Source organism: Bos mutus, chromosome 2 (genome assembly GCF_027580195.1).
Source record: "Bos mutus isolate GX-2022 chromosome 2, NWIPB_WYAK_1.1, whole genome shotgun sequence".
NCBI lineage: Eukaryota > Metazoa > Chordata > Mammalia > Artiodactyla > Bovidae > Bos > Bos mutus.
Genome location: NC_091618.1, coordinates 83057501 through 83071902, shown reverse-complemented (window position 1 = coordinate 83071902; position 14402 = coordinate 83057501). Strand labels below are relative to the sequence as shown.

Here is a 14402-nt window from a genome sequence, read left to right as displayed (position 1 = left end):
TACCGGTGAGCCACCCAGGAAGCCCAGACTTTCTATGTTCTAACCCCAAAATGTGAAAAACGTGATACATTTCTTCCTGAATGAAAAGCTGCAGAACCTTAAAACTTTGATAGGACTGAATTTCGATCCATGATAGAGAAGTTAGGGGTTCCCTGGTGGTTCAGATGGTAAAGAATCTCTCTGCAATGCAAGAGACCCAGGTTGAATCCCTGGGTTGGGTAGATCCCCTGGAGAAGAATTTGGCTACCCACTCCAGTATTCTTGACTGGAGAATCCCATGGACAGAGGAGCCTGACAAAGTTAGATTCATGAACACACACAACAATAATGCTACAGTATAAGGGTGGGGGAAGATCTCTGCTCTGATGCCAGAGGCTCTCCTAACAGTAGACCAGGAGAAGAATTGAGCCTATGAGAAGTGAAAACTCTTTTCCTAATACATGCCCTAAGATATCACAAGTTATATTTTGTGTTTTTACTTCCAGGGAGCATGATAAAGATCCAGAGAGTTTTTTTAAGGTATTGATGCATCTTAAGGACTTAGGACTCAATTTCCACGTATCTGTCCTTGGAGAAACCTTCACAGATGTCCCAGGTATCTCTCTTGTATTTTCTAGTGTGTATTTTTATAGATGATATAAGCTCTACAACTTAAGTATTAATTTCCATGTTTCCCTTTGTTAGAATAATCAAGATGAGCACTGTTAACCAAAAGATTATACGATGGCATTAAAGTGTGATTCAATTAAAAAAATACTTAAGTAAGCATTCTTTGATTTAAGTTGAGAACGTGAAGTCATCTCTTTTATCAAATATAGTTTATACAATGCATCTTGATGTAAATAAAATATATTGCTTTAGGCATCTTAATAGTTAAGGAAAGTGGGAATTTGTAATTGGATATACAACCTCTCACCTCAGGGTCACTGGTTTGAATCCTACTCTCTCTGGTAATGGCTGAAATACATTACCATCTGTTAGGTGGCCTGTGTAAAGCATTTTGGCATCAAACTTGTAAAGCAGAGTAGATATATATCATAGCTGTCATTGGTCCATGCTTTTTTAATTACTTGAGAAAGCAAACAGAAATCTGAAGCTGATAGCAGCAAGTCTTCTCATCCCTAATGCCATAGGGAGCTTCTTCTGAACGATTTCCTTCACCCTGCATCCTCACTGAGCATATCTGTGTCAGAAGATGGGAATCTTGACCACCATTCTAAGGTCTTAAATGTTCATGTTTTTTAAGTTTTGGATATTCAACTTTTTTTGTAAACTCCAAGTATGCATGAGTGGGTTCTCAGTTGCTAAGTCTTGTCTGACTCTCTGCAACTCCGTGGACTATACCCCACCATGTTCCTCCATGCATGGAATTTCCCAGGTAAGAATACTGGAGTGAGTCACCGTTTCCTTCTCCAGGGAATCTTCCCAACTCAGGGATGGAACCTGCATCTCCTGCATTGGCAGGCAGATTCTTTACTACTGAGCCACCTGGGAAACCCAAACCCCAAGTATGCAGACAAGGAAAGTTCGTATCATCATGCTCTATGACTCTTAAAGTATTAGTCACTCAGTCGTGTCCAACTCTTTGCACCCCGATGAACTGTAACCCACCAGGCTCCTCCATCCATGGGATTTTCCAGGCAAGAATACTGGGGTGGGTTGCCATTTCCTTTAAGGACCATGTAAACGTTACCCTCACTTAGCCAGTACTTTGTGATTCTGGTATGATGTGAGGAAGTACACCGAGCTTGTACCTCAGTAGCCTCATCTGATATGGCTCATCCTCTGCCCCCTGCACTTGTAGACACCAGCTTCTTTTTAGTTCCTCTAAATTTCCAAACTTCTTTAAACCTCTGGATATTTGCCTGCTGCTGCTGCTGCTGCTGCTGCTAAGTCACTTCAGTTGTATCCGACTCTGTGCGACCCCAGAGATGGCAACCTACCAGGCTCCGCCTTCCCTGGGATTCTCCAGGCAAGAACACCGGAGTGGGTTGCCATTTCCTTCTCCAATGCATGAAAGTGAAAAGTGAAAGTGAAGTTGCTCAGTATTGCCTGACTCTTAGCAACCCCATGGACTGCAGCCTACCAGGCTCCTCCATCCATGGGATTTTCCAGGCAAGAGTACTGGAGTGGGGTGCCATTGCCTTCTCTGCGACATTTGCCTATTTGTTTGTTATTCATTTGATCTCAGCTCAGGTGTATTTTCTTTCAGTGTGAAACTTTATCATGGTCTCATGGCACCCTATACTTTTACCTTATGATACTTTCCTTAGTTTCTAATCATATAATTATGTGAAATTTCTTATCTCACTGCCACACATACACACAAACACAAAGTAGAACATAGGTGCTGGGTAGACAAAGGTTGTGACCATCTCATTCATCAGTGTTCCTCAAAGCCTAGTGCAGTGCCTGACACAAGGCTGGAACTCAGTAAGTGAGTGTTGGGTAAACAGGTAGAAATACTGTGAACTTCCTACCTTCAAGCAATTTATAGTTTTCTTAAAGAAGGAACAGTTTTGCGTAAGCAGAGGAAACAGGAAGGGAAACACAGGACAATATAATTATACATGAGTACTGACACATGTGGCTTACTTAGAGTAGAATGTTAATGGAAGGGCTAGCACTTGAATAGCCAGAGGATTAGGATTAGGATCCCAAAAGGGGAAGCAACATGGGAAAAGCATGGAGAAGCAAATATTACAGATACTATACTGAAATGAGAGAACAATTTCAGGGATTAGTGCTATGAGATCCCTAAGTAGAATAGAAGATTCTGCATACAAAAGTTAGTAAGTAAGTAATACATAGACAGGGTAGAGCCAAAGTATGGAGGATCTGCAAAGTAGGTTGCTGCTGCTGCTGCTGCTGCTAAGTCGCTTCAGTCGTGTCCGACTCTGTGCGACCCCAGAGACGGTAGCCCACCAGGCTTCCCCATCCCTGGGATTCTCCAGGCAAGAACACTGGAGTGGGTTGCCATTTCCTTCTCCAATGCACGAAAGTGAAAAGTGAAAGTGAAGTCACTCAGTCGTTCCCGACTCTTAGCGACCCCACGGACTGCAGCCTACCAGGCTCTTCCGTCCATGGATTTTCCAGGCAAGAGTACTGGAGTGGGGTGCCATTGCCTTCTCCGGCAAAGTAGGTTAGGTAAAGGTAAAAAATAGGGAGCCTTGGTCTTGAACTGGAAAGAGATATGATGAAACCTGTATTTTAGGAGGATTTCTGTTGCAGTGATATGTAGGCAAAATCACAGTAAGACTGCAGAGACATCCAAGCATGGGCTCTGTGAGGTGGTTTGTTTTTGTTCAGTCACTAAGTCATGTCCGACTGTTTGTGACCCTAGGGACTGCAGCACACCAGACTTCCCTGTCTTCCGCTCTTTCTGGAGTTTGCTCAAAATCATGTCCATTGAGTCAGTGATACTATCCAACCATCTCATCCTCTGTCATCCCCTTCTCCTGCCCTCAGTCTTTCCCAGCATCAGGGTGTTTTCCAATGAGTCAGCTCTTCACAACAGGTGGCCAAAGTATTGGAGCTTCAGCTTCAGCATCAGTGTGGTGGTTGGTGGCAGAAAGATTAGTGAGAGGGCTGTTAGGAGAGAGATTCTCAAGGAAAACACGGAAAAGAATTTGGTAGATGGATGGCTGTCGAGAAAGAAGGAAGAAAAAAATCAGCTTATTTGCAAAGCTGGTGATTTCAGTCTCGTTTTTGCCAGTATTGAGATGTTTGTGGATGAACTGAAGAAAGTGGCTGGAGAATACCACTAAGCAGAGGGCTTCTCAGCCAGCTTCACTGTTGGGTAATTTTAAGCCACCACTACAAAGAAGACTAGGTTTTTCCTCAAAGGGCCATGTTTTTGGAATCATAGCTCTCCCTTCCCACCCGTTTAGCAATTTAGAGCAGCATCGTGGGGATTGAAAGTGGGATGGGAAGCAATTAGGGGCCTGAGAACTGAGTGCTCAGTAATTACAGGCTCAATCTTTTACTCACTTTGGCCTGACCTCAACACATACTTATTGAACACCTTGGAAGAGGGATTTCACGGTGAACAGGATGCAGCCTGCGCCTCAGGGAGCCCTGCCCTGGGGAGACACTTCCGTATGAATGCTGTGGATCACTGTGGGATGCTGTGGATGACCACAGGAAGAGTCCTGTCACCTATGCACACACTTCTGTTACTCCCAGTCTCAACTGGTACTCCCTTCTGCCTTCGCCTCTGGCCCATCTGTCACGTCCAATGTGAATCAGCTCTTTAAGGCTGCAGCCCTTCACCTTGCACGTGAGAAGAGCGCGGGTTGTTGGCTTGATGAATGAGTCTGATGGCTTTCCAGGTTGTGCTCCTAGATGGCCACATTGCAGTCTTTATTCCAGAGGTTTCCTAACAGGACATTTCGTGTAACTTCAGTTGTTTGCATCACTGTTCGGGCTTGACAAGCACTAATATAGCACTTGGTGTATTTCAGACATTGTTCTAAGCCATTTATAAATGTTAAATCTTTAACCTCTTAGCAGTCTTGTTCAGCATTACTATCTCCATTTTTCTTAGTGGGGGAAACTACACTAAGGTACGGAGGTACACCAAGGTACAGAGATGTTAAGTGAGGTCACATAACTATGTAGTATTTTTAACCACTGTGCTATGCTACATTTGCGTTTTCTTGTTTTCTGACCCAAGTGTTTCTCTAAACATTTTTTCCCACAACTCACCATCTAGCACTTCACACAAAGGGTTACCTAGCAGGTATAGAGGAGCCTGACAGGCTATAGTCCATGGGGGTCACAAAGAGTCAGACAGGATTTAGTGATGAAACAGCAACAACAACAAAAGCAGGTATACATTTCTTTGCCTGCTGCCTCTTCCAGGTGCCCTATTAGCATATCTAAAACCCATACTTTAACACCAACTTCTCTCTGTTGAAACTATGCAGTATCAGCCAGAAGAATAACTCTGGACACTGTTAACATTTGTGAGGAAGTGGCTTTCTTGTAAATAATTGCAAAAATAGTTATTATTACGCTGTTCATTGCTCCTGTTGACAGAATAGAAGCAGATATTTGCTACTTACTTGGTCCTTTGCTGAGTTATTTCATGTAATGCTCATGATAATCCCAGCGGAGTATGTATTATTATCCCATTTGATAGATGGAAAAACTGAGTCTTTGAAAGTTTAAATCACTTTGATTATACTGTTTGTGGGTCAAATTTTGTCTTTCACAAGCAAAACCAAGACAGGTTTAATACATGACAGCAGGGCCATTAATTACTCTTTTTCTCCTTGAGGTGTGATTTACATATAACATTGTATACATTTAAGGTGTACAGTGTGGTAATTTGATACATTTACACGTTGCAACATGATCATCAGTGTAGTTCTAGCTAAGGCCCCTCTCACACCACATAATTATTTCTTTTTTGTGATAAGAATATGTAAAATCTAGTCTTCAAGCAATTTCGAAGTATATAATACAGTATTGTTGACTATAATGACTATGCTGTACTTTAAAAAAAATTGTTATTCCATTATAATATACATACCATACACTCCACTTGCTTCACTTGCACATTTCAATGATTTTTGGTATATTTACAGAATTGTGTAATTATCACCATGCATAGAGTTTGTTTGTTTGTTTGTTTTTGGCCATGGGTCATTTGGGGTCTTAGTTCCCAACCAGAGATCAAATCTGCACCCCTTACAATGGAAACAGAGTCTTAACCACTGGACATCCAGGGAAGTCCCCACTATGCTATTCTTTTGATCTCCAGGACTTATTCTTACTCTACTTGAAAATGTGTACATTAATTACTCCTTATTCAACTTCTTTCTCCTTCCCTCTCCACAGAGCTTGTAGGAAAAGGTAACATATTTCTGAGCAATGGCATTAGCACCAATGAGTTTTACTGCCCTTTTTGATGCAGCAATCTCTTTTAAATTCCTTTTGAAAATATTAAAACCACAGTAGAGCAACTTTGTAGAGTTTTCATACTGTTGATTGTTTTCCAATTATGTTGTTGCAAGGTTTTTATCATCCTTTTTTCTGAAAAATGTGATAGAGTAAGATTATTGATTCTAGTTCATTTATAGCTACATAGTTTATAGCTCTTTTGTATCATCCTTTCATCTTACAAGAGGAGCATGACCTAGGACAGTGACTATTCCAAGTGCTCAGAGCTGAGCACAGTGTGTGAGACAGGCAGTAGTAGATTGCTGCAAGGTTGGGAGTAGAACATAGGAGTCAGTCCTCTCATCCCTACTCCTATATGTGTTCAGTAAGTGTTTTTCTGTTTTTTTGTTTTTTTTTTTATTTTGGCTGTGCTGGGTCTTTGTTGCAGCACACGACTTTCTCTAATTGTGGTACACGGGAGTTTCTCTAGTTATGGAGCACAGGCTTCGGGTTCGGTAGTTGTAGCACGCCGACTTCTCTAGTTGTGGTGTTTGGGCTTAGTTGTCCCAAGGCATGTGGGATATTAGTTGCCTGACCAGGGATTGAACCCACATCCCCTGCATTGGAAGGCAGATTCTTAAGCACGGGACCACCAGGGAAGTCTCGGTTTTGTATGTTTTATGCCAAGTACTAAACGAGATGTTTAGGTTGAAGTGGTGAATAAAGTAAAATATCTTTTGTGATGTTTGCATCACAGAAGTAGTCCAACTCCAGTGCTTTATTCATCAGTTCCTAGAGCACTTAAAACATGCCAAGTACTGTTTGAAGCCCCTTGTGCATTGCCTTCTATTTTTCCTTTTAATTAATTTAATTTTAATTGGAGGCTCATTCCTTTACAATATTGTAGTGGTTTTTGCCATACATTGACATGAATCAGCCATTTGTGTACATGTGTCCCCCATCCTGAACGCCCTCCCCCCAACTCCCTCCCCATCCCTCGGGGTCATCCCAGTGCACCGGCCCTGAGCACCCTGTTTCATGCATCGAACCTGGACTGGCGATCTGTTTCACATATGGTGATCTACTTGTTTCAGTGCTATTCTCTCAAATCATCCCAACCCTCGCCTTCTCCCACAGAGTCCAAAAGTCTGTTCTTTATCTCTGTGTCTCTTTTGCTGTCTCACATATAGGGTCATTGTTACCATTTTTCTAAATTCCATGTATATGTGTTAATATACTGTATTGGTGTTTTTCTTTCTGACTTACTTCACTCTGTATCCAGTTTCATCCACCTCATTAGAACTGATTCAAATGCACAACAGCCCCGTAAATTAAGCTCGGTTGTATCATTTTACAGCTGAAAAAAGTAAGAAACAGGGAGATTAAGTCACTTGCCTGAAATCACACATCCATCCAGTTTTCAATCCACAATTCAAACCTTGTCAGTCCACCTTTCTGCCATTATCCTCTAAGTGGAAACCATAAAATTATCCCTATTTTATAAGTAAGAAAGCAGAAGGTGATAATGGTGGAAAATTCCTGGCTACACATATGAAATCATTTCCATTTTCTCTAATAATTTCTATGCAAATGGAAAGTTTAAAAACAAACAAAGAACCCCCACAAAGCCTCAGATTCATTTCCTAAATATATCACTCCTCAGACATTAGAGTGAACTCCCTCTTCTTTCTGCCATCTGTCTTCATCACAAGAAAGGTGTCAAAAACAATATGAAGTGGAAAGATATTCCAAATAATACTTGGCATATATTTACTGTTCAATAAATACTATTTGAATGAATGAAGAATAAGTCTAATGTAATAGAATAATGTTTACATACCATATCAGGTATATAAGAACCTTTGTTGAAATGATTTCCAAATATTAGAGAATTAGTGAGCGAAAATAGAGAACCCTAAGACTTAAGGAAGCTCTAAATGGTTCTATATTATATTTTCTGTTTTCATATAAATGACCTTGATTTAACCTAAATCTATTTTTCAATCTGTTCTCATATTTCAGCTCTTACATCAATCAGAATAAGCTAAATTATGCTAAACTAACAGCCTTAAAAATCTCAATGGCTTAAAACAGTTAACACTTATGTTTTTATTCATTCTATGTACTTATTGCAGGTGAGCAGTAGTCTTCTACTCATATGGTCACTCAGGGACCTAACCTTATAGAAAGAGACCCAAGCCTTCACCATCACAAGCATGACCTGTTACTATGCCGGGTGGAAGAGAAAGCTGGGAAGTTCTTTTGTTAGCAAGTTACTGCTCTGGCCTAAAAGTGACATTGCGTGTGTGCGTGCTCAGCCACCAAGTCGTGTCCGACTCTGTGCCACCCCATGGACTGTAGCCTGTCAGGCTTCTCTGTACATGAAATTTCCCAGGCAAGAATACTGGAGTAGGTTGCCATTTCCTTCTCCAGGGGATCTTCCCGACCCAGGAACCAAATCTAGGACTTCTGCATCGACAGGCGGGTTCTTTACCACTGAGCCACCAGGGAAGCCCAGAAGTGACAAAGGGTTCCACTCCAATCTTTGTCCAGAACTTGTTGAAGAGTACTGCCCAACACTAAGCGGGCCAGGAAACGCAATCCTGCTTTGAGCCCAGAATGGGAGAGAGCAGAAATAGCTGATGCAAAGCGCTGTTGACACCATAGCTCCCTACCCAAGATATCTGTCTCGGTCTGATATCTGGGTGAGTCTTCCCTGTTGAATGAATAACTTAATAAGTACGAGAGTACTGCTCATAGACTTCTTGCTGGAGACAGCTCAGCTAGTGTCTGCAGGCACATTGAGCACCTGTGTCCCATTCAGCAGTCCATACAAAGTCGAGCTGGGCTCTGTGGGAATGGAGTTAATGATCACTTATGGTGATGGCATTTTGAAAAGCTTACAGTGTCAGTCAGCAGTGGTTTTGCCCTTCACCCCTAGGGGATGTTTAGCAATGCCCAGAGACATTTTTTGGTTCTTACAGCTGTTGAGGGGAGGATGCTACTGGCATCTAGTGGGTAGAGGCCAGGACACAGGACAGTCCCTTAAACTGCACAAGACAGCCCCCACACAGAGAACTCTCCAGCCTAAAGTGTCGTTGGTGCCACAGTTGAGAAGCTGTGATTCTATGAATTCAAGTCAGAAGGGCAGGTTTCGGACTGGGTCCTATCGTTTTTTAGATTAAACTCAGTTAATCCATCTGTGCAGTACAAAAGAGGAGATGGGTGGGAAAGAGAAATGATAATAATAATTATGATAATAAAACCACCCACCCTATCTCACCTCTTGTGAGTTATAGTGAGGATTTCAGGCACAGTAACATAATTTGGGGGAGAGTACTTTCTAAACTTTTAATACTGTCTGGTTTTTATTATAAGACTCATGAACTTCTCTTCAGAGTTTATATATGGAGTGAGTCTTTAATGCATTTTGTATCTGAAGAGGACATTAATGATGCTGAACCTTAAAAGTTCATTCTTGCCATTATTTTAATTATTTTTAATCCAAAAATTGAAAGGTCATTCTGCCACATAAAGCATCCATCAGACTCCATGTTACAAATGAACCAAAAAGCCTAGAAGCTTCACAGTGTAAATATTTTAGCTTTGGCCAGTTCTCATGACAAGGTCACATTATTAGCCCTTGAGATGGGGTGTGAGTGTGTGTGTATGTGTTTTAAGAAGAAGAAAAGAAGCAGCAGCAAATACTTAAGATATCAAATCAATGGAATGTGTCTGTATATTTAATAATTTCTCACAAATGATAATTCTAAACCAAATACTTTGTTCTATGAACAGCCAAAGCCTTACATCAGGATTCCTCTTCCCAGCTTTGTGGAAGAAGGAGTTTTAGCTTTGGCCATGGGCAGTGGGGAGGTGATAAAACTACAAGAAAAGTAAGAACCTGAACTACAGTTTCGTCAGACAGAAGTTCTTCCTTCTGGTTCATCTTTAATTTGAGGTTAAGAACAGTATGTGGAAAGCTTCTGGTTAGTATCTGGCATGACAATGGTTATTACAGTGATCTTGGCATATTCCTGATCCTTTGCTCTGGAGTCAAATGTCAGATAATTATGTAACATTCCCCCCTCCCCCCATCTCCCTGTTCATTCAGCTCCCAGCTATGATCTCATTTTCAGCAGAGCAGCTACGCTAAGGAGGAAATAATAGAAACACAAATAACTTACATCACATTAATATAAAGGTATAAAATTTTGCTACAGGGGGACCCAGCAGAAGGAAAACTATTAATATATTGATCAGTGTTGAATTGTAATATGATTATATATGAGATGAAGTAAATGTGCCAGTAAGATTAAATAAACTCATTCTCTCTAGACTATATGTTTCCCCAAACCTGTTCCTTTTTCTTTTTTTTTTTAAACAAATTTTGTCACTATTCATTCCCCTGAACACAGAAGTATTAACTGAGTTCCTACTGTGGTCTAGCACCATATGGTGAATACCAAGAAGAGAAGATGTCATTGCTCTAAAATCTTAATGTCTGGGAAACAAAAACATTTTAAAAATCACATTTTATGATACCATGTCCTTGTTTGTATTATAACATTTTCAGATAAATTTTGAATACATTATTTCATAACCCTTACAACAATCTAGTGACTAGCTAGTAAAATAGGCAGTAACACCCTCTGTTTATAGCTGAGAGAAATTATTTATGTTGAAATAACATGGATCTGAGGTGGATTTTCTGCAGACAGAGCCACCTTCATATGATTCTTAGAAATAGGCATATCATTAATTCTCCAAGAACTGATTGGGGAAGTCAGTTACAAAGAATCTGATTTGAAACTGTCTCCCAATCCTTTGCTGAAGAAGACAACAAAATATAATGGGAAAGTGGGGAAGATTAAAATAAGTATAGACATATATGCTCCTGGGACTTTACAGGTGGTGCTAGTGGTAAAGAACTGGCCTGCCAGTGCAAGAGACATGAAAGACAGAGGTTTAATCCTTGGGTCGGGAAGATCCCCTGGAGGAGGGCATGGCAACCCACTCCCATACTCTTGCCTGGAGAATCCCATGGACAGAGGATCCTGGCAAGTTACAATCCACGGGATCACAAACAGTCGGATACAACTGAACCAACTTAGCACTCTTGTATGCGTATATGCTCTTGACAGGAAAGAATAGATAGAAATGACGGCACCTCTTAAGATAATTTATAAATTTAACAAGATTCCAATTAAGATGCCCAAATATCACTTTATATATCCTCACAGACTAGTTCTAAAATTCCTACAAAATAAAGAAATAAGCGGAAAGAATATCAAAGAAATCACTTACAAAGAAATAATGAAGGAAAACACATCTTACCAGATTCAGAACACATATGAAGGGGTAACTTTTCAAAGAGTACTTTACAGATTCAAAAACATGAAGGTAGAGAAAGGGACAAAAATAGAGAATTCAGAAGTAAACCCAGCTTGCATATAAATTAACATCCACCACACTTACATAACAAAATTTAATATGCTTATCCCAACTTTATAATATTTTTAAGTGAAAACAGGAAACTGAGTAAAATAAGTTTGTGGAATAAAACTAATAAAACAAATTATTTGTGTAAGTAATTATATATTTTAAATATATGCTACAGATAAAAGATGACACAAACATTAACACAGTAAAAGTACAATAACTTATTCAACTCTTCTTGTGTGACAAGCATAAGGCTTGGCCTTTTACTCACACAACTAATAAACAACAGAGATAGTGATAAGCTGAAGAAATAAGTGCTAAATCAAATTTGGGGAATAAAAACTTTAATTCTTCTATTAATAAAATAAGTACAAATACAAAGAATTCATGAGAGAGCAGTTACATTAACCAAAACAATAAAAGTAAAGGCATATCCTAACAAAGACTGGCCAACTAATGGGGAAATATCTGTATGTATGGTGAAGCCAATGCAAATTATGTTTCCTGAGCCATATAAGTTTCTATACCCTTGGTGTGACTCAGTAATTTCACATCAAAGAACATCCCATGGAAGTAATTCTCATGCCTCATCCTTGTTTCTACTGCCTCTTTCCCAGTTTTTGGCCTTATATTCTGGAGAAGAAAATGGCAACCTACTCTAGTATTCTTGACTGGGAAATCCCATGGACAGAGGAGCCTGGCAGTCTACAGTCCATAGGGTCACAAAGAGTTGACCAAACTTGGCCACTAAGCACACATGCATGTACACCCTTATATTCTGGAACCTTAATTCTTCCAAACCCTTCATATTGGTCTTCTGGCCTCTGGACACTTTGGTATTTGATTCATCCACTTACTGTTATTGGTCTTCTTTCTAAACCCAGCCCATCCAAGAAGAGAATCACAATAGTATAACAAGAATAAGAACATGTCTCATAGGCTTGCTGTGGGATGAACTTAAATTTCCTGTTAATAAATGAGGTCCTTCGAACCCCGACCCCAACCTAATCCCTCATGAATTCCAATCTCCTGAGTACATCTGTGCACTTATCCATTTCCATGCCTTGTATTATTTATTGTTGAAATTCCTTTGCCCCTCAGCACATAGACACATGCATATCCTTTCTCTGTTTGCAAAATCCCAACTCCGGTGGTGCTTCTTCTGTGTCTCCCCTTTTCCTTCCCTCCTAAGTTGCTCCCAGCACCCTTCATCATTCCGTTGTTTTCTGAGCACATTTCACTGTGCACTACAGTCAGTTGCCACTTGGCTGCCCTAAAGGGTGGTGGTATAAGTGACCTGAAGACACTTTGCAGGTGAAGAGTATGACTTCTTAGAAACAGCTGCCTGGGTTTCAGAGTCAGCAACACTCCCAGTTGGAGGGGCAAGCTCCCCTGCCCACCTCCCACCGATACCCCAGACAAAGGTGAAGTTCCTGTTCAATGTACTTGAGAGTCTTTCTTTTCCTTTCTCAGGAAAGGTTTGTGAACTGTGCAGCTGCATTTCCCTCACAAATGCTCTGGAGACTCACTGTGTATGTGAGCTAAATCGCTTCAGTCATGTCCAACTCTGTGCAATCCTATGGACCATACCCCCCAGGCTCCTCTGTCAGTGGGATTCTCCAGGCAAGAATACTGGAGTGGGTGGCCATTCCCTTCACCAGGGGATATTCCCAACCCAGGGATCGAACCTGCATCTCTTACATCTCCTGCATTGGCAGGTGGATTCTTTACCACTAGCGCCACCTGGGAAACCCCAGGAGACGCACTAGACTTACTAGACACAAGTAACTGGTAACAGCTCACTCCCATTGTTCAGCGTAGCCACTGAGAATCACTTTTTCCCCTGATCACACCCAGACATACCATTCCATCAGGCCTAAACTTTAAAACTGCTTGAACTCTACTCCTGCAGCTTCTGTAAGTGGAATATCTATCTTTTACATGGAAACCAGAAAATCCCATGCAACTCTCAAGGCAAAATCATTTATCCATCCTACCAGGGGGAAGACTGTGAAAATAATATGTCCTAGAATACAGCTCCCAAAACATCTCTCAAGAAGTTGTTCTCAAAAGTTATAGCTATGAAAACATTACTGAGGAAAAATATTCTTTAATTTTCATAAACTGTCCTTAAAATTTATGAGAAATCTACACCAGAGGAAGACACAAGGAGATGGATGAGTTAATTAAATAATGAATGGGAAAAAGGCAAGACATTGATAGAAATTAGAAACAGACGCTAATTTTGAAAGCTGCAAACGTACCTGTGACTTGGATTGACAGATAGGAGATCTTGGAATATGTTTGCTACACGTTGCTTTGGAGTTTTATCTTTTTGAGTTCCTATAGTCATGTATGGTCATGATTTGGAGTGTGGTATGGTCAAAATAAAATTTGCCTCACTAAGGGACTTTGGTGGAGAGCCTGACTATTTTACAAATTCAAGTTTCCTGCAATGGCTATCAGAACAGGAGTCTCTGACAGAAAGCAGCACAACAGGGAGTGGCTATCTGGATGCAAAGAGTGAGTTTTTGCAGATGTATCTCTCCTTGCCTAAATTGTTACATTTGAAAAATGGAAACCATCACAGATACATGGTGCAGTGGAATGAACACTGCCCTGGAATTTAGAAGCTCAAGATCTGGTTCTAGTTCTTACACTGATTAGCCATGTCACCTCCTTCAGCCTTAGCATACTTGTCCACAAAATAAAGTCATCCAAAAGAGGTTACAACTAGAAAGAATGTTAGTGATCAGGGCACATCAGCTTTTTAAATGGGTACATATCCCTGTACCCCTGTCCCCAAGGGGATTTCACAGAGTGACAGTTTTTGAAGTTTTAATTGTAAAAACTGAGTATAATAGTTATGCTTTTTCAAAACATATTTTATTCCTCATTCCAATATCTGTCTCCACTCGCAACCCCAAGTCCCACCTCAGGCAGTTAAGAACCAATGATCTAGGCCAGTCACATCCTCTGGCCACTCTCATGGGGTGACTAGAGTTGCCCTCTGCTCCATCCTTAAGCTTCTGCTAACTTCAACTTCCTAAAGATGATTTCCATGTATCTCACCT

At 40.6% G+C, this 14402-nt stretch overlaps 1 protein-coding gene across 13 annotated transcripts in view; it reads left to right on the top strand.

The window, feature by feature from the left end:
* GTDC1 (glycosyltransferase like domain containing 1) overlaps positions 1-14402 on the top strand; it is a 429626-nt gene that overhangs the window by 398910 nt on the left and 16314 nt on the right. For 12 of the 13 annotated variants that reach the window (XM_070389962.1, XM_070389968.1, XM_070389890.1 and 9 more), the window contains one exon: positions 486-595. The exons of the other annotated variant lie outside the window; for it this stretch is intronic. In XM_070389962.1, the coding sequence (XP_070246063.1) occupies positions 486-595 (110 nt within the window). The remainder of the gene's footprint in view (positions 1-485; positions 596-14402) is intronic. 13 annotated transcript variants of the gene reach the window in all.